The sequence below is a fragment of the Silene latifolia genome, chromosome 9 (assembly GCF_048544455.1).
Source record: "Silene latifolia isolate original U9 population chromosome 9, ASM4854445v1, whole genome shotgun sequence".
Taxonomy (NCBI): domain Eukaryota; kingdom Viridiplantae; phylum Streptophyta; class Magnoliopsida; order Caryophyllales; family Caryophyllaceae; genus Silene; species Silene latifolia.
In genome coordinates, this window is record NC_133534.1 from 54,432,739 (window position 1) to 54,448,004 (window position 15,266).

Consider the following 15,266-nt stretch of genomic DNA (forward strand, 5'->3'; position numbering starts at 1 on the left):
TATTTAAACTTGTATCAAGGTGATAATATCTAATTTTCCTACAAAATAACATGATATTTGGGATGGTTATTCTTCCATCTAAATTAGCAAAACTCACATTATCCCAAGATCCTAGAAAAGATATTCAACTCTACCCTTCCATTAAATCACACCCATCCAAAAAATAATCAGTAAAAATATGGAACAAATCTTTTATGATGAATTGCAACATTCTTAAACATGCACCCCACAATCTTCAACATCCTGCATCTCAAAAATAGTAAATTATAAATAAAAAACAATCATCCCATTTTCTCAAATTTCTTATGTTCTAACCTAACTAAATATGGATTTTCCCCTCATATTGAAACTTTTTTCGTAGGATCAATGTAATGTAAATAACAATCTCCCTAGCAACCCTTTATTTTTTTCCTTCTACCTTAAACTAAATATAACACCACATGAAAAAAATCCTAAAACACCATTTTTTTATACATTTTTATTTTTGCGACATTGTAATTTAATTGTTCATAATTCTCCACCCCACCAATTATTGAAACGTAGAGATAATGCGGGCATTGGAGCAAGAACAAGATGGTTACAAGGCGAGGCTATCGAATTTTCGTGGATCGAAAGAGGATAGTGGGAGTAATAATGGTCGTAGACATGGATATTCACAAAGCATGGTTATTGAAAGCACGAGCACTGATGATCTAGTTGAAGATACTCGAGCCACCAAGAGTCAATCCTCAAGGTCCGACAAGTCCTTACCTCGACCTAGTATAGGTTCTTCCTTGGATAAGGACCAAAGTTCCGGACCTCGCTCTAGATTAGGCACGGTTGGAGGTGATAAAGACTCTGTTCAAAAAGGTATTATCTTATTTACCATCCATCTTTTCTATTTTGTGTCCATTTGAAATGGTGAAGCTATTCAAAATGATTGATATTTATTTTAATAACTAAATAAGAAAAATGTATTGTTTCTTTGTACATGATGGCTATGAACATGTCATGAGTAACTCGATCGTTTAAGTCCAACACTTTTATGTGATTGTAGATATGGAAATGATGAAGGAAAGATTTGCAAAGTTGCTCCTAGGGGAGGATATGTCCGGAGGTGGAAAGGGCGTTTCTTCTGCCTTGGCTTTATCAAACGCCATCACTAATTTAGCAGGTAATTAGGTATAAAAGTGATTGTGGAACATTTTATGCCATAACTTTTTAAGAAAAATAAGACATCATAGTTAAAATTAAATTATCTTTACCTTGTTCGATTTATATGCAGCATCTGTGTTTGGTGAACAAAGAAAATTAGAGCCAATGGCCACTGAGAATCGTGCTAGATGGAAAAAAGAAATAGATTGGCTTACTTCTGTTACAGATCATATTGTTGAATTTGCGCCGTCACAACAAAAGTCCGCAAATGGTGTATGTATGGAGGTACTCACATTCTCAACATGACGTTTCCATAGCTATAATTACTTTGATTGGTTGTTGATATATTACCGGTTTTGGTGTGTTTTTAAATCACGTCATAACTTTCACCACCTAATGAGTTTAAGCCGTAGTTTCCTTATATTTGTAAGACTAAATACTTTAGAGACTTATGTTAAGTCAAAAAACATATTTTTCCCCAAAATAGTGATTTTTTATTAGTCGAGTCTTAAAAACATAAATTCATTCTATTGTTTTAGTAGCATAATATTATATATTTCTATGTGTTCTTCAATTATAGATTATGACAACAAAACAAAGATCAGACATTCACATGCACATCCCAGTTCTTAGAAAGCTTGATACTATGCTAATAGTAAGTACTGACTACTTGGTTTCAATTGATATTCTTATTCAATGATTTTCTATTTTAAAGAAAATTGAAGTAACTATAGAATAAATATAGGATTGCTTAGACAATTTCAAGGATCAACATGAGTTCTACTACGTCTCCAAAGACCCCAATGAATCAAGAAAGGGGAAAAGAGACGATAAATGGTGGTTACCTACTGTGAAAGTTCCTCCTGATGGTTTGTCGGATGTCACCAGGAAATGGCTCCACTTTCAAAAGGATTCAGTTAATCAAGTGCTTAAAGCCGCCTTGGCTATAAACGCCCAGATATTAACAGAAATGGAGATCCCTGAAAACTACATCGATTCCTTGCCAAAGGTTCGTGTAATTATGCTCTAAACAACATTGTCAAATAGGTTATTCTGGTGGTACACATGTCAGATCAAGTTTGGGTATTATATGTTCATTGAGTCTTATTTCGGTATGAGTCACTTCAGGTAGATCATTAAAAATCGGTTTTCTATGATTTTAGCCATTTAGAGTAATTTCTAGTAAGGTTTTTGTCTTTTGTAATATAAGTACGCTTTTTTTGGAAGTTATTATTTTCGGTTTTAACGCGTATTATTTCCGTACGGTTGATTTTCGAGATGAAAAAGTTTTGTTTGGGATGTGCTAGACTCAAGCAAGTTTAGTTCGCCTAAGAAATGGATCAAAGTCAGTTCTTTTCTTTATGTTAATTTAGTTTTTCAATATCATCTCGCCTGATCTCGGATTGATTCTACTTTCAAGTGTAGTTATCATCTAATTATTGGTTTAAGTAAATGATTTATTAAGTTTACAGTACTTGATTTATCTCCTAATAAAAGCATATTATATTGATAGAATGGAAGAGCTAGCTTAGGAGATACAATTTACAAAAGTATCACTGTTGAATACTTTGATATTGATCAATTTCTTTATTCAATGGACTTATCATCGGAGCACAAGATTCTTGACCTCATGAATAGAATTGAGGCATCCGTTGTTATTTGGAGGCGAAAAATGTGCAGCAAAGATTCTAAATCTCCTTGGGGATCTGGTGTAAGCTTGGAGAAAAGGGAACTCTTTGAAGAGAGAGCAGAAACAATTTTATTGATACTTAGACAACGATTTCCCGGAGTTTCTCAATCATCTCTAGACATAAGCAAGATTCAATTTAACCAAGTAAGATCATTGACTGTTTTATCAGTAGGCTAACTATTGACTTGGCAAAATCTATTATCATATTGAACGTAATTTTTTTAAGTTCAAAAGTAAACCTCAAAATGACTTACTTTTGAAGTTAAGATGATAAATTTTAAGCCGAGTTAGTGTCATGTAAGAAATGATTTTGCTTTTTAACCTATGAGAAGGTTCTTGTACTTTCCAATAAAGCTATAGACCATCAAATATCTCCAATATTGTTTACTTGATCTTGGTGCAATAACCCAAAATGGCAACAAAACAATTTTATTTTGTTCTGAATAATAACTCTTTTGATGAAATTATTGATACAAGGCCTTTGAAACACTATGGTAATACTATTGTATTTTCTAAGCTGAAAAGTATTTTCTAGATTTCTTACCATATATATGAGGTAATAAAATTTTGTGATGTTTTTGCAGGATGTAGGTCATGCACTTTTGGAAAGCTACTCAAGAATTCTAGAAAGTTTAGCTCACACAATTTTATCACGAATCGAAGACGTTTTATATGTAGATTCACTAACACAGAACCCTTCTCTAGCACAAGCTAAAAGAAACCCTCTAATTGATGTGAAAGTAACATCAATGAAGTTCCCAAATCCTGAAGAAGAGATAGAGAAGTTGAATGCAGTAGGAACACCCAAATCAATGACACTCTTTGATTTCATGGGTTGGGCTGCCGAAAACGAAGATGTAGAAAATGAAGAGAACTTTGAAGATGGTGAGCCTAGACAACTAGGAAAACCTCCATCAATTGTCATTCCAAGTAAGGGTTCCTACCTTGAGACGTTGGGTGGTTTAAGAAGCCCAACATCTCGACATTAATGACAATAGAAAACCAGTTTAACTTAGTTTTTTCATTAACATGGTAATAGTATTACTAGAAAAATATGAGGGAGACTTAACAAAGAGTAGAACACTCGATGTATAGGTATATCTATATGCGCTAAACCCACTTGTAAATTTTTCTAAAAATTTTTGCTACTTTTTCACTTCTATATTGCAGACTAGTGAACTGGGTTTGAAGCTGTTTCAAGTTTTGAACCAACGATTCCGACCTTGTATAACAATTCCTTCCTAGAGTTGAACAATTTTATGAGAATTGTATTAATTTGTTCATTCAAAATGAGGTGTAAAGATAAGTACAATTCAAGGATGATGATATTGAATAATGAGAATTTTTTCTTAAATGGGTTTCAAACCTATAGTAGGTTACGGAAATGATGCTGGTTTGAATCGATTAACATGAAAATTGTACACATCATCATTTCGTTTTGTTTTTTGTAGGTGCAATAGTAAATCATTATGTCACATAACGACTTTTTAAATTTTTATTTTTGTTGGTGATTTCAACGAAGTTCCTATGTGACAATGCGACTAGGCCCACTAGGGTAATTGCTTTTAACCTGAAATTTTGGTTGCCATTTATGCCACTTCTCTTTGAAGAGATTTAGACTAGATGTGTGAGAAAAAGACTAGTTTTAATATTCAAACCTCTCTCTCTCTCTCTCTCTCTCTCTCTCTCTCTCTCTCTCTCTCTCTCTCTCTCACTCTCACTCACACACACACACACACACGCACACACACACACACATACACACACAACGACTAACTTTAGATTCTGAAAGAAAACAACAGATATAATATTGTGTGATGTTCACCATAGCAACAAAAACATAGCAAGAAAGGCGGATTCAACTACAAGAACAAACCATTCCAACATTAGAACACAAACAAAATCCATTTGAACACATACAAAAAAAATTATTCACCAAGTTTCACAACAAACCAAATTTTATAAACAAGTTTCATTAACAACACACTAAATTTACCACGTTTCTTCCAATATTAGAACATAAACTGTGGAGTCTATTGATCGAATACGAAAGAGGGGGGGGTGAATTGAGTATTAAAAACGATGACCGCTTTTTCGAAATATATGATATAAATTAATTACTTGATTTTATTGATTAAAATCAACTAATTAAATTATTAACAATAAATGCAAAAGCGAAATAACAATAATAAAGAGAGAGAGAAAGAGAGACACACAGGATTTTGAAGTGGTTCAGTTTCACAAGTCGAAACCTACGTCCACTATTCTCGATTAATAATTTTTAGTACCTTTCTCCGGATTACAAAAATTACCAATCCACTCGTATAATCAACTATATGATTATAACTCAGATTGAGTATCGCTAAATACTCTAGGTTGCTCTTACGTTAATAAGAAAAATACAACGACAAATACTAATCTCACGTTATGCGAGTGAGTATACTATCCTTGTGTATTTAATATCCAATAACGATTTTTCTTCGAGTGATTGACAAATTTGATGCGTGATTTTTGTATAAGCAAATATGAAAATAAGAATTAAAGCTCAAATGATTTTTTCTTAAAAATATTTTTCTCTCTTGAATTATGTAGATGTGTGTGTCAACAATTAATGTTGAATGTATGAGAGTATTTATAGTAGAGTAAATTAGGGTTTGGAAAGTTCTGGAATTAGGGCATAGGAATGTTCTGGAAACAAATGACTTGAAGAACAAGAAAGAAACAAGAGGAAGGAGTTTGGCCTCCCTAGGGATTCGGCCACCCTAGGGTTTCGGCCTCCTAGGGGTTCGGCCCACCTAGGGTTTCGGCCTCTAGGGTTTGGCCGGCCTCTAGGCCTCCAACGGTCCATTACTTGCTTCTTTAGCCCGCAACAAATCGAAATAGAATTTAGTTAAAGCCCTAGGTTGCATGACGATATAAATATCGTGTTACAAACCAATAGTTTATTCAACTTAAATTCTAATTAATTAATTCCAACCAAATAAATACTCTCTTATTTTTAAAAACCATTAAAAATATATTTTCCAAAAATTAACGCATCATTTTTGTCTAGCAATGAAGTTATGTCTATTAGGTCATAACTTCACTAACCTTTAAATCAAACAAAGTAAAACCATTACCGAATGACGACCTATACTAACTAATCTTCAGTAGATCTTCAGTACACGAATCGTCTCTTCACAAGTCTCTCATCTTGAGTCTCGTGGTTGTTGTTTGGTCTTGATCTTGCTTGAATACATCGATCAAGTGTATTTGAAGTTGTACCTTCTTGGTCCAAACTTCAAGCTTGCGTCTTGTAATTGTTCCTTTCTAAATTAAAACTTAAGCACACAATTACACGCATATGTTTATATATTAAGTCCACATACAAATCATTACTGTCATTATCAAAACAATTAATTAGGACTAGAGGTCCAACAAATTCCCCCTTTTTGATGATGACAAGTCTCCTATGATTTGTGTCTAAGTCTAGTTCCCCCTCAACATAATACTTCCCAAATTATAGAACAGTTGAGCGCAGAAACTAAAGATCTCTTCAAGGTAATAACTATAGAACGCCATGAGAGAATTAACTTTGAGACGGTCGCAAATCATAAAAACAATTCCCCCTCTTGGCATCATTGAAAAGATAAGAACAAACATAAAACGACCAGAATAATATATTATGAGACAAGAAATAATCATGAAAATCATATTATATTAAACGTAATCTAGTTCTTAATTAGCATAATAATAATATAAACTGGAATCACACAAGGAATAATGCGGAAATGAAAAAGCTAATATCCATAAGAATGGATTTTTATTGTGAGCATAGGAATTAAAAAGATAAGGGTAGGTTAAATGGATTAGGGCAAATCGGTCAAGGGTAGCGTGGGCTTGGCGGGTTGGACCGTGGTCGGGTGCGGTATTCCAAGTCCTCGAGTCGCGCATGACAATGGTCGAGAAGTGCAGCTTGAGCGGTTAAGCGAGTATCAAAGTTACCAATCCTCAAAGTCATTGCTTTAACTGCTTCATATATAGTTTGCATTTCAGACCTCATCTCCTTCCCAGATTGCAAAAGATCATCACCAAATTTAACCAAACTAGCCATACCTTCCTTTATTTGAACAGACTCAGAGTGAGTTCGCACGGCGGCCTTCGAAACACCTTCGAGCCGAGTATCAAACCGTGACAACACGGTTTTGATGTGAGCGTTGCTAACTTCACTTGGTCCACTAGTATCAATTCTCCTTTGCTTTGTAAGTAGGTCAAACAATTCTTCCAATTTCTTGTCTTGTTCATTAATCCGTCCAAGAATAGAAGTAAAGTTTGAATCCATCTTTGAATCCAACATATCAAAATTCACATTGCTTTTTCCTTCTTTTTCTCCTTTTTCTCCTTTTACCTCAAAACCTAATTCATTGCCATTAATAACGAGCTTCATATAAGATAAATAAAGATCGCTCATCTCGTCATTAGTGATAACTCCATAACTCTGCTTCCCAATTGCTCCTTTCTTCTCTAAAATTCGTGAGATCCAATTCCCATAAGGCAAACTTAAAGTAGAAGCAAAATCTTCCATCTTAGCCGTCACACTAGCTTGTATAATTTTATGAAACACAAGCAAGGGTAGACTAACCTTTTCTCCTTCAATCCAAGCCTTCATTATAATCATCTCATGTGCCCCAAATTTATCTCTACCTTCTTTTCTAGGGACAATAGTACTCCAAAGAAAGTTCAAAAAGAACCTTAATTTTGGCGACAACTTTGCAGTCAAGATAGTCTCGATTTAAGTTGCATCTTGTTTGAAGTACCGTTTCACTATCAACCTTTTTTCAGGTAAAAGACCTCCCCATTCTACGCTTGGATTGACCTCAGTTCCTCCTTCAGGAACTCGAGCCAAGTCGCAGAAATCACCAATTGAGACTTTTATGGAAGTCTCATTGACCACAGCAAACAAATTTCCTTCCTTAAGATGAACAGAAGCATAAAATTGATATACCTCAATAGGAAAGATAGGACCACTTACAAAGAACAAGATTTTCCCATCCTTGATCCTTGAGAAAATTTCGAAAAACCCAAGTGCTTTGTATTTCTTTAACCAATCAATCGAATATACTCGTCCTGCGTGAATGCGATATTGAGCAACTTGATTGACATCTCTTCTTTCTCCTTGAGTTAGTCTAAGATTATTTAGTCCATTGTTGGTGTAATCATCCATATCTTTGTGCGTAAAGAATACGTGAAGAACCATCTTGAAGTTTATAGTTCTCAGTCTTAGAACATACCTCAATTTCCGAAACCGTCTTTCCCTTACCCTTAAACAATTTTCGTCGCTTGATGAGGTTGGAGGGTTGGTCGGCATTGGACCGTGGGGAACGGGGTGGTTCGGCCGGTGAGGTGGAGCGGGTGCGAGGTGGTGATTGGCTTACCTTCTTTCTAATGACAACATGTTTCTTTGATTGAAAACGGGTTGTAGGTTGATTAGTCATTATGAAAATAAAAGATAGAAGGTAATTAGGGTTTAGAGATTATAATTGATGAGAATTATGGAGAGATTAAAGGGGTATATATAGCATAAGGAATTTGAGTTAAGGTAAGAATAGGTTTCCTTAAAAGATAGAGAATAATACCAATTTCCTTCTTTCTTTAATGCCTTTCCTTTTTTTTTCGGCATCTTCCTTTTCTTTTTTTTTTTTTTTTTTTTTTTTTTGCTTTTTTTTTTTTTTTTTTTTTTTCGGCACTTTCCTTTTTTTTTTTTGTTTCGTGCGTTTTTCTTTTTTTTTTTCGCACTTCCCTTTTTTTTTGTTTTTGGCATTATCTCCTATTTGATATAAGATTAGGAAAGAAAATCTTTGATGGAGTTTAGGCAGGATTTGTGGAGGAATATAATAAGATAGAATTATCTTTATTATATTAAGGCAATTTATTGTAGATTTTGTCGATTTTTGTAAGGAAATGTGATTATGCAGAATATAAAATATTACCATACACATAAGCAAGATATAACACGTAAAATAAATATTATTTAACATAATTAAACTTGCAACAAAAATATACGGACACAATCGTACAATCTTATCTTCCTAGCAGATCATTCGGGTTCCCGGACATAATTATGACGGATTTAATTATCACTAATTAAACCAATCTCAAGTCTCAATAACTCAAAGCGTTTTCTAGCTAATGCCTTAGTCAAGATATCAGCCCATTGCCTTTCGGTACTACAAAATTCAAGTGAAATGTTGCCTTTCTCTACATGATCCCGTAGAAAATGGTGTCGAATATCTATATGTTTGGTCCTCGAGTGCTGGGCAGGGTTCTTAGAAATTACTATAGCACTCGTATTGTCACACATAATAGGCATACGACCTACATTAATACCATAATCACATAGTTGTTGCTTTAACCAAAGTAATTGAGAACATACCAGTCCTGCAGATACATACTCGGCTTCAGCAGTAGACATTGCAACTGAATTTTGCTTCTTTGATCCCCATGTGATAATACAAGGTCCAACAAACGTAGCATACCCAGAAGTGCTTTTCCTATCTAAAGAACATCCTGCATAATCTGCATCTGAATATCCTACTAGATCGAAATTACACTCAAGTGGATACCATAAGTATAAACTAGATGTACCAATTAAATATCTCAAGATACGTTTAACTGCGATCATGTGTGATTCTTTAGGACACGATTGATATCGCGCACAGACACATACACTAAACATTATATCAGGACGACTTGCAGTTAAATATAAGAGTGAACCAATCATACCTCGATATGTAGTCTCATCGACACACTTACCATGTTCATCTATAGTCATCTTCTTTTCAGGTACCATAGGTGTGTCGTATGATTTTGCATTTTCCATACCGAATTTTCGAATCAGTTCCTTGATATATTTCTGTTGGTGTATCTTTATACCATCCTTTGTTTGTTGAATTTGTAAGCCTAAAAAGTACTTCAGTTCTCCCATCATGCTCATTTCAAACTCAGAAGTCATTAGATCAGAAAAATACTTGCACAATTTTTCATTAGTAGAACCGAATATAATATCGTCTACATAAATTTGCACAACAAGTAAATTCGAACCTTCGGATTTTAGGAACAAGGTTTTATCGACAGATCCTCTTGTAAAATTATTTTGTAACAAAAACTTGGATAATCTGTCGTACCATGCCCTTGGAGCTTGTTTCAAACCATATAAAGCTTTGTCTAATTTATAGACATGGTTTTGAAACTTGCTGTCTAAAAATCCAGGAGGTTGTTCTACATAGACTTCTTCCTCCAAATAACCATTAAGAAATGCTGTCTTAACGTCCATTTGGAACAGTTTCATTCCCTTATGAGCGGCAAATGCAATAATGAGACGTATAGCCTCAAGTCTCGCTACAGGTGCAAAGGTCTCGTCATAATCGATCCCTTCCTGTTGATTGTAGCCTTGGACAACTAGTCGTGCCTTGTTTCTTGTAATAAGTCCTGTATCGTCCAATTTGTTTCTAAACACCCATCTAGTACCAATAACAGTTCGATCACTAGGTCGTGGCACCAAGTGCCATACCTTATTGCGTTCGAATTGTTGAAGCTCTTCTTGCATAGCGGTTATCCAATCAGGTTCAGCAAGAGCTTCTTTAATATTGGTAGGTTCAATGGTTGATAGAAACGAAAAGAACGAGCAGAAATTATTCAAGGACCTTCTAGTTTTAATGCCTTGCTCTAGAACCCCTAGGATTTTGTCCAAAGGGTGGGAGCTTTGATGTTTCCACTTTTTGAGAACTCTAGGCTCATTATCATTTGATGGACTAGCTTCATCTGCAGACGAAGAATCATGATTTGTTCCCCCCCGAGTTGGACTCGGGATTTTCTTGAAGCATCACTAACTTCATTAGACATATCATGATTTGGATCGGAAGTTACAACATCATTAGGTATAACTTCAAGATCTCTTTCTTTATCCAAGGGAGGGTCGATAGTATCATTAACTATGGACTCATCACTTCTCTTAGGATTGTTTGCAGAATTCTCTAGTTCATCATTGATACCTTGAATATCATCTTCTTCATTTAGAGGCTCATTTCTTGCTAAAAAGAAATCGGGCTCATCTGGATCCTCTTCTTCCCTTCTTGTTATCTCCAAAGGTAACCTTGCCACCAAAGAAGGGCTCTAGTGAAAGAAAAAGATTTCTGTCTCCTGTCATGTGTCTCGAGCATCCACTATCGAGATACCATAAATTATTTTCTTTCACTTCTTCCTGCAAATGAATCAAATACAACTTTTAGGTACCCAAGCTAAGTTGGGTCCTTTATGGTTAGTAATTCTATATATTTGATCCTTTCTAACCCATACTTGTCTTGTTATTCTTTTGGCTTTGACATTGGGTTGTCTAACAATCGGAACATAAGGTACTTTAGGTTTAGCTCTAACAAAAGTAGCTCTAGGTCTAGTACCTTCATGAGACGCTCTAGGTTTAGGGTTTTGAACTTTGGGCTTGAATGTATGCTTTCGATTCTCATTTATTTTGTTTGATTTTGAAGGAACAGATGAGTAATCAAAAGCCATATCATAAGTCCATCTAAACTCATTATTGCGTTCTTCATTGTCGTTAGGCTCATCTATAGTAGAGACATCGTCTTCTACTATGAAATCACAAGTCTTAGCAGTTTCGACATTCTTTTTCTTATCCCAAGCAAGTTTGACACAATTGACTTGTATATGTCCAGAGAGCCCACAGTAATTGCAAATCAAGTATTCGGAAGATTAACGTATTTTTTTTTTTTCAAATCATTTTCGAAGGATTTGATTTGCATTTATCATGGTCTCTACGACTATAGCATTCATGACCAAGTCCCATCTTCATGTTGTTATCAGATTGTTGATAAGGAAGTTTAAAACCTTTGTGCTACCTTCCCACTTATCATGAACTTTTCGAGCATGTAAAAGTAATTCTTTCAAGGACTCAATTTCTTTTTCACATTTTGAATGATCTTCTTTTGAATCCTTGGAAGAGCTACCTTTCTCAAAGTTATCACGAAATTTATCAAAACGTTCATTTAAGACACGTTTCTCAATTTCATGTTGTTCCTTAAGTTTGGACATGCTATTACTAGTTTCTTCTAATTGCTTAGTGAGAAATACAATTTCTCTCTTGTGTTCGGAAACCACACTATCTTTGCCATTAAGCTCATCTTTTAAGATCTCATTGACTTTCTTCAACTCGGAGGTTACTGACATCACTAGTCAGTAACTTTAGCTTGAAGATGCTTAATGTTGAGTTTAAGCTCAGAAGTTATGGCATCACTAGCCGTAACTTTAGCTTGAAGATTCTTAATGTTAAGTTTGAGCTCTGAAGTTATAGCATCACTAGCCTTAACTTTTGATTCAAGAGCTTTCTTCTCAAAGATTTGTCATGTCGAAGTTTAAATTTGGAGTAGCCATAACTTTAGATTTGAGCTTTTTGGCGTTGGCTTTCAGAAGTTGGTTTTCCTCAGCAATATCTAAAATCTGTTCCCTAAGGTCTTTTAACTCTAGACTTTGTTCATGACAGTGATCAAGGGTATGTTCACAACACTTAAGTAAATTTTCCTTAGAAAGTTTCCTAACACGCTTTTTAAGGTCAGGATAATTTACCTCATCATCCTCTCGAATCGAATCTGAATTTCCGACAAGACATCTCTCGGCATTGCTTTCATTGTCGCTTTCGGAGAATAGGTCAAGACTGACGTTACTTAGACAAACGTTGGCAGTTTCTTCTTCATCTTCGGATTCGCCATCTTCAAAGTCCAAGTCTCCCCAACAATATGCCATCATAACTTGCCTGAATTCCTTCTTTGTTTTGTCACGCAGATTTTTGTCTTTTATTTTCTTCCATGTAGGGCAATCTTTGATCATATGATCATTTTCACCACACTTGAAGCATCCACGATTAGAGAAAGACCCTTTTGACTCAAAATTTTTCTTGGGAGTTTGCTTTGATTTGTTATTGGTCTTATTTTGATTTTGAAAGAAGGGGTTTTTCCTAAGACGTTTAACAAACAAACTAGTTTCTTCTTCAATATCTGAAGAATCATCAACTTTGCTAGACTCAAACTTGTAAGGCCATCTTTTTGCTTGTGCCAACTTCTTCCTCATCCTGATTAAGAGTAATCTCGTGAGCCATTAAGGTTCCGAGTAGCTCCTGATAGGATAATGAAGTTAGGTCCTTACATTCTTCTATGACAGATACTTTATGTCTCCATCTGCGAGACATACTTCTGAGTATTTTTCTAGCAATTTCCTCGGAGTCAAAAGTTTTTCCTAAATTCTTTAGTTCATTGATGATGCTAGAAAAGCGAGAGGACATGCTATCAACTGACTCGTTTTGCTCCATGGCAAACAGCTCGTATTTTCGCATTAGTAATGCCATACGTTGCTTTTTGACAACAGTGGTTCCCTCATAGGCTAATTCTAGACCATCCCATATTTCCTTGGCAGATGAACTGGTTGAGAAACGATCGAATTCAGTGGCAATCATACCGTTTTGCAATAAGCTTATTGCTTTTGAATTCTTCTCAGCCTTTTTATAATCCGCCTCAATATAGTCTTCTTCTTTCTTTTCGACGGTAGTGCCATTACTGGTTGCAAGTAAGATCTTATTCGGACCATTCTTGATAATCAACCAACACTCCCAGTCGTTTCCCTTAATGAAGTGGGTCATCATATTTTTCCATAAACCATAGTTCTTCCCATTGAATATAGGACACTTTAGGTGTTTGGAATCCATTTGATAAAAAAATAAATGCAGCGGAAAAGACGATAAATAGACTACAAAAAAACGATCAACTCTAGCTGTTAGGCTATCAAGAGCACGAGGCTCTGATACCAATTGTGGAGTCTATTGATCGAATACGAAAAGGGGGGGGTGAATTGAGTATTAAAAACGATGACCGCTTTTTAGAAATATATGATATAAATTAATTACTTGATTTTATTGATTAAAATCAACTAATTAAATTATTAACAATAAATGCAAAAGCGAAATAACAATAATAAAGAGAGAGAGAAAGAGAGACACACAGGATTTTGAAGTGGTTCAGTTTCACAAGTCGAAACCTACGTCCACTATTCTCGATTAATAATTTTTAGTACCTTTCTCCGGATTACAAAAATTACCAATCCACTCGTATAATCAACTATATGATTATAACTCAGATTGAGTATCGCTAAATACTCTAGGTTGCTCTTACGTTAATAAGAAAAATACAACGACAAATACTAATCTCACGTTATGCGAGTGAGTATACTATCCTTGTGTATTTAATATCCAATAACGATTTTTCTTTGAGTGATTGACAAATTTGATGCGTGATTTTTGTATAAGCAAATATGAAAATAAGAATTAAAGCTCAAATGATTTTTTCTTAAAAATATTTTTCTCTCTTGAATTATGTAGATGTGTGTGTCAACAATTAATGTTGAATGTATGAGAGTATTTATAGTAGAGTAAATTAGGGTTTGGAAAGTTCTGGAATTAGGGCATAGGAATGTTCTGGAAACAAATGACTTGAAGAACAAGAAAGAAACAAGAGGAAGGAGTTTGGCCTCCCTAGGGATTCGGCCACCCTAGGGTTTCGGCCTCCTAGGGGTTCGGCCCACCTAGGGTTTCGGCCTCTAGGGTTTGGCCGGCCTCTAGGCCTCCAACGGTCCATTACTTGCTTCTTTAGCCCGCAACAAATCGAAATAGAATTTAGTTAAAGCCCTAGGTTGCATGACGATATAAATATCGTGTTACAAACCAATAGTTTATTCAACTTAAATTCTAATTAATTAATTCCAACCAAATAAATACTCTCTTATTTTTAAAAACCATTAAAAATATATTTTCCAAAAATTAACGCATCATTTTTGTCTAGCAATGAAGTTATGTCTATTAGGTCATAACTTCACTAACCTTTAAATCAAACAAAGTAAAACCATTACCGAATGACGACCTATACTAACTAATCTTCAGTAGATCTTCAGTACACGAATCGTCTCTTCACAAGTCTCTCATCTTGAGTCTCGTGGTTGTTGTTTGGTCTTGATCTTGCTTGAATACATCGATCAAGTGTATTTGAAGTTGTACCTTCTTGGTCCAAACTTCAAGCTTGCGTCTTGTAATTGTTCCTTTCTAAATTAAAACTTAAGCACACAATTACACGCATATGTTTATATATTAAGTCCACATACAAATCATTACTGTCATTATCAAAACAATTAATTAGGACTAGAGGTCCAACATAAACCAAATCCGTACTGCTGTATAATTAGTCCAATAAGCCAAAAACTCTATGAGGATTATGAAGACCACCACTACTACTACATGAATGAGATCGACAATGAGACGCTTATAAGTTTACATGTTGGAGACTCAGGCTTAAGTTTTCTACAACTCAACAACATAAATGATTATCATTATGTCTGATGACATCTACTTGGC

At 34.9% G+C, this 15,266-nt stretch overlaps 1 protein-coding gene across 1 annotated transcript; it reads left to right on the forward strand.

Annotated features, from left to right (window-relative positions):
- Positions 1 to 359: 359 nt before the first annotated feature.
- LOC141602695 (rop guanine nucleotide exchange factor 12) lies at positions 360 to 4,175 on the forward strand. Its single transcript, XM_074422838.1, has 7 exons — positions 360 to 849; positions 1,037 to 1,153; positions 1,265 to 1,419; positions 1,715 to 1,789; positions 1,880 to 2,143; positions 2,648 to 2,968; positions 3,409 to 4,175. The coding sequence occupies exons 1-7, from the start codon at positions 549 to 551 to the stop codon at positions 3,811 to 3,813; spliced, it is 1,638 nt and encodes a 545-aa protein (XP_074278939.1). The 5' UTR covers positions 360 to 548; the 3' UTR covers positions 3,814 to 4,175.
- Positions 4,176 to 15,266: the final 11,091 nt, after the last annotated feature.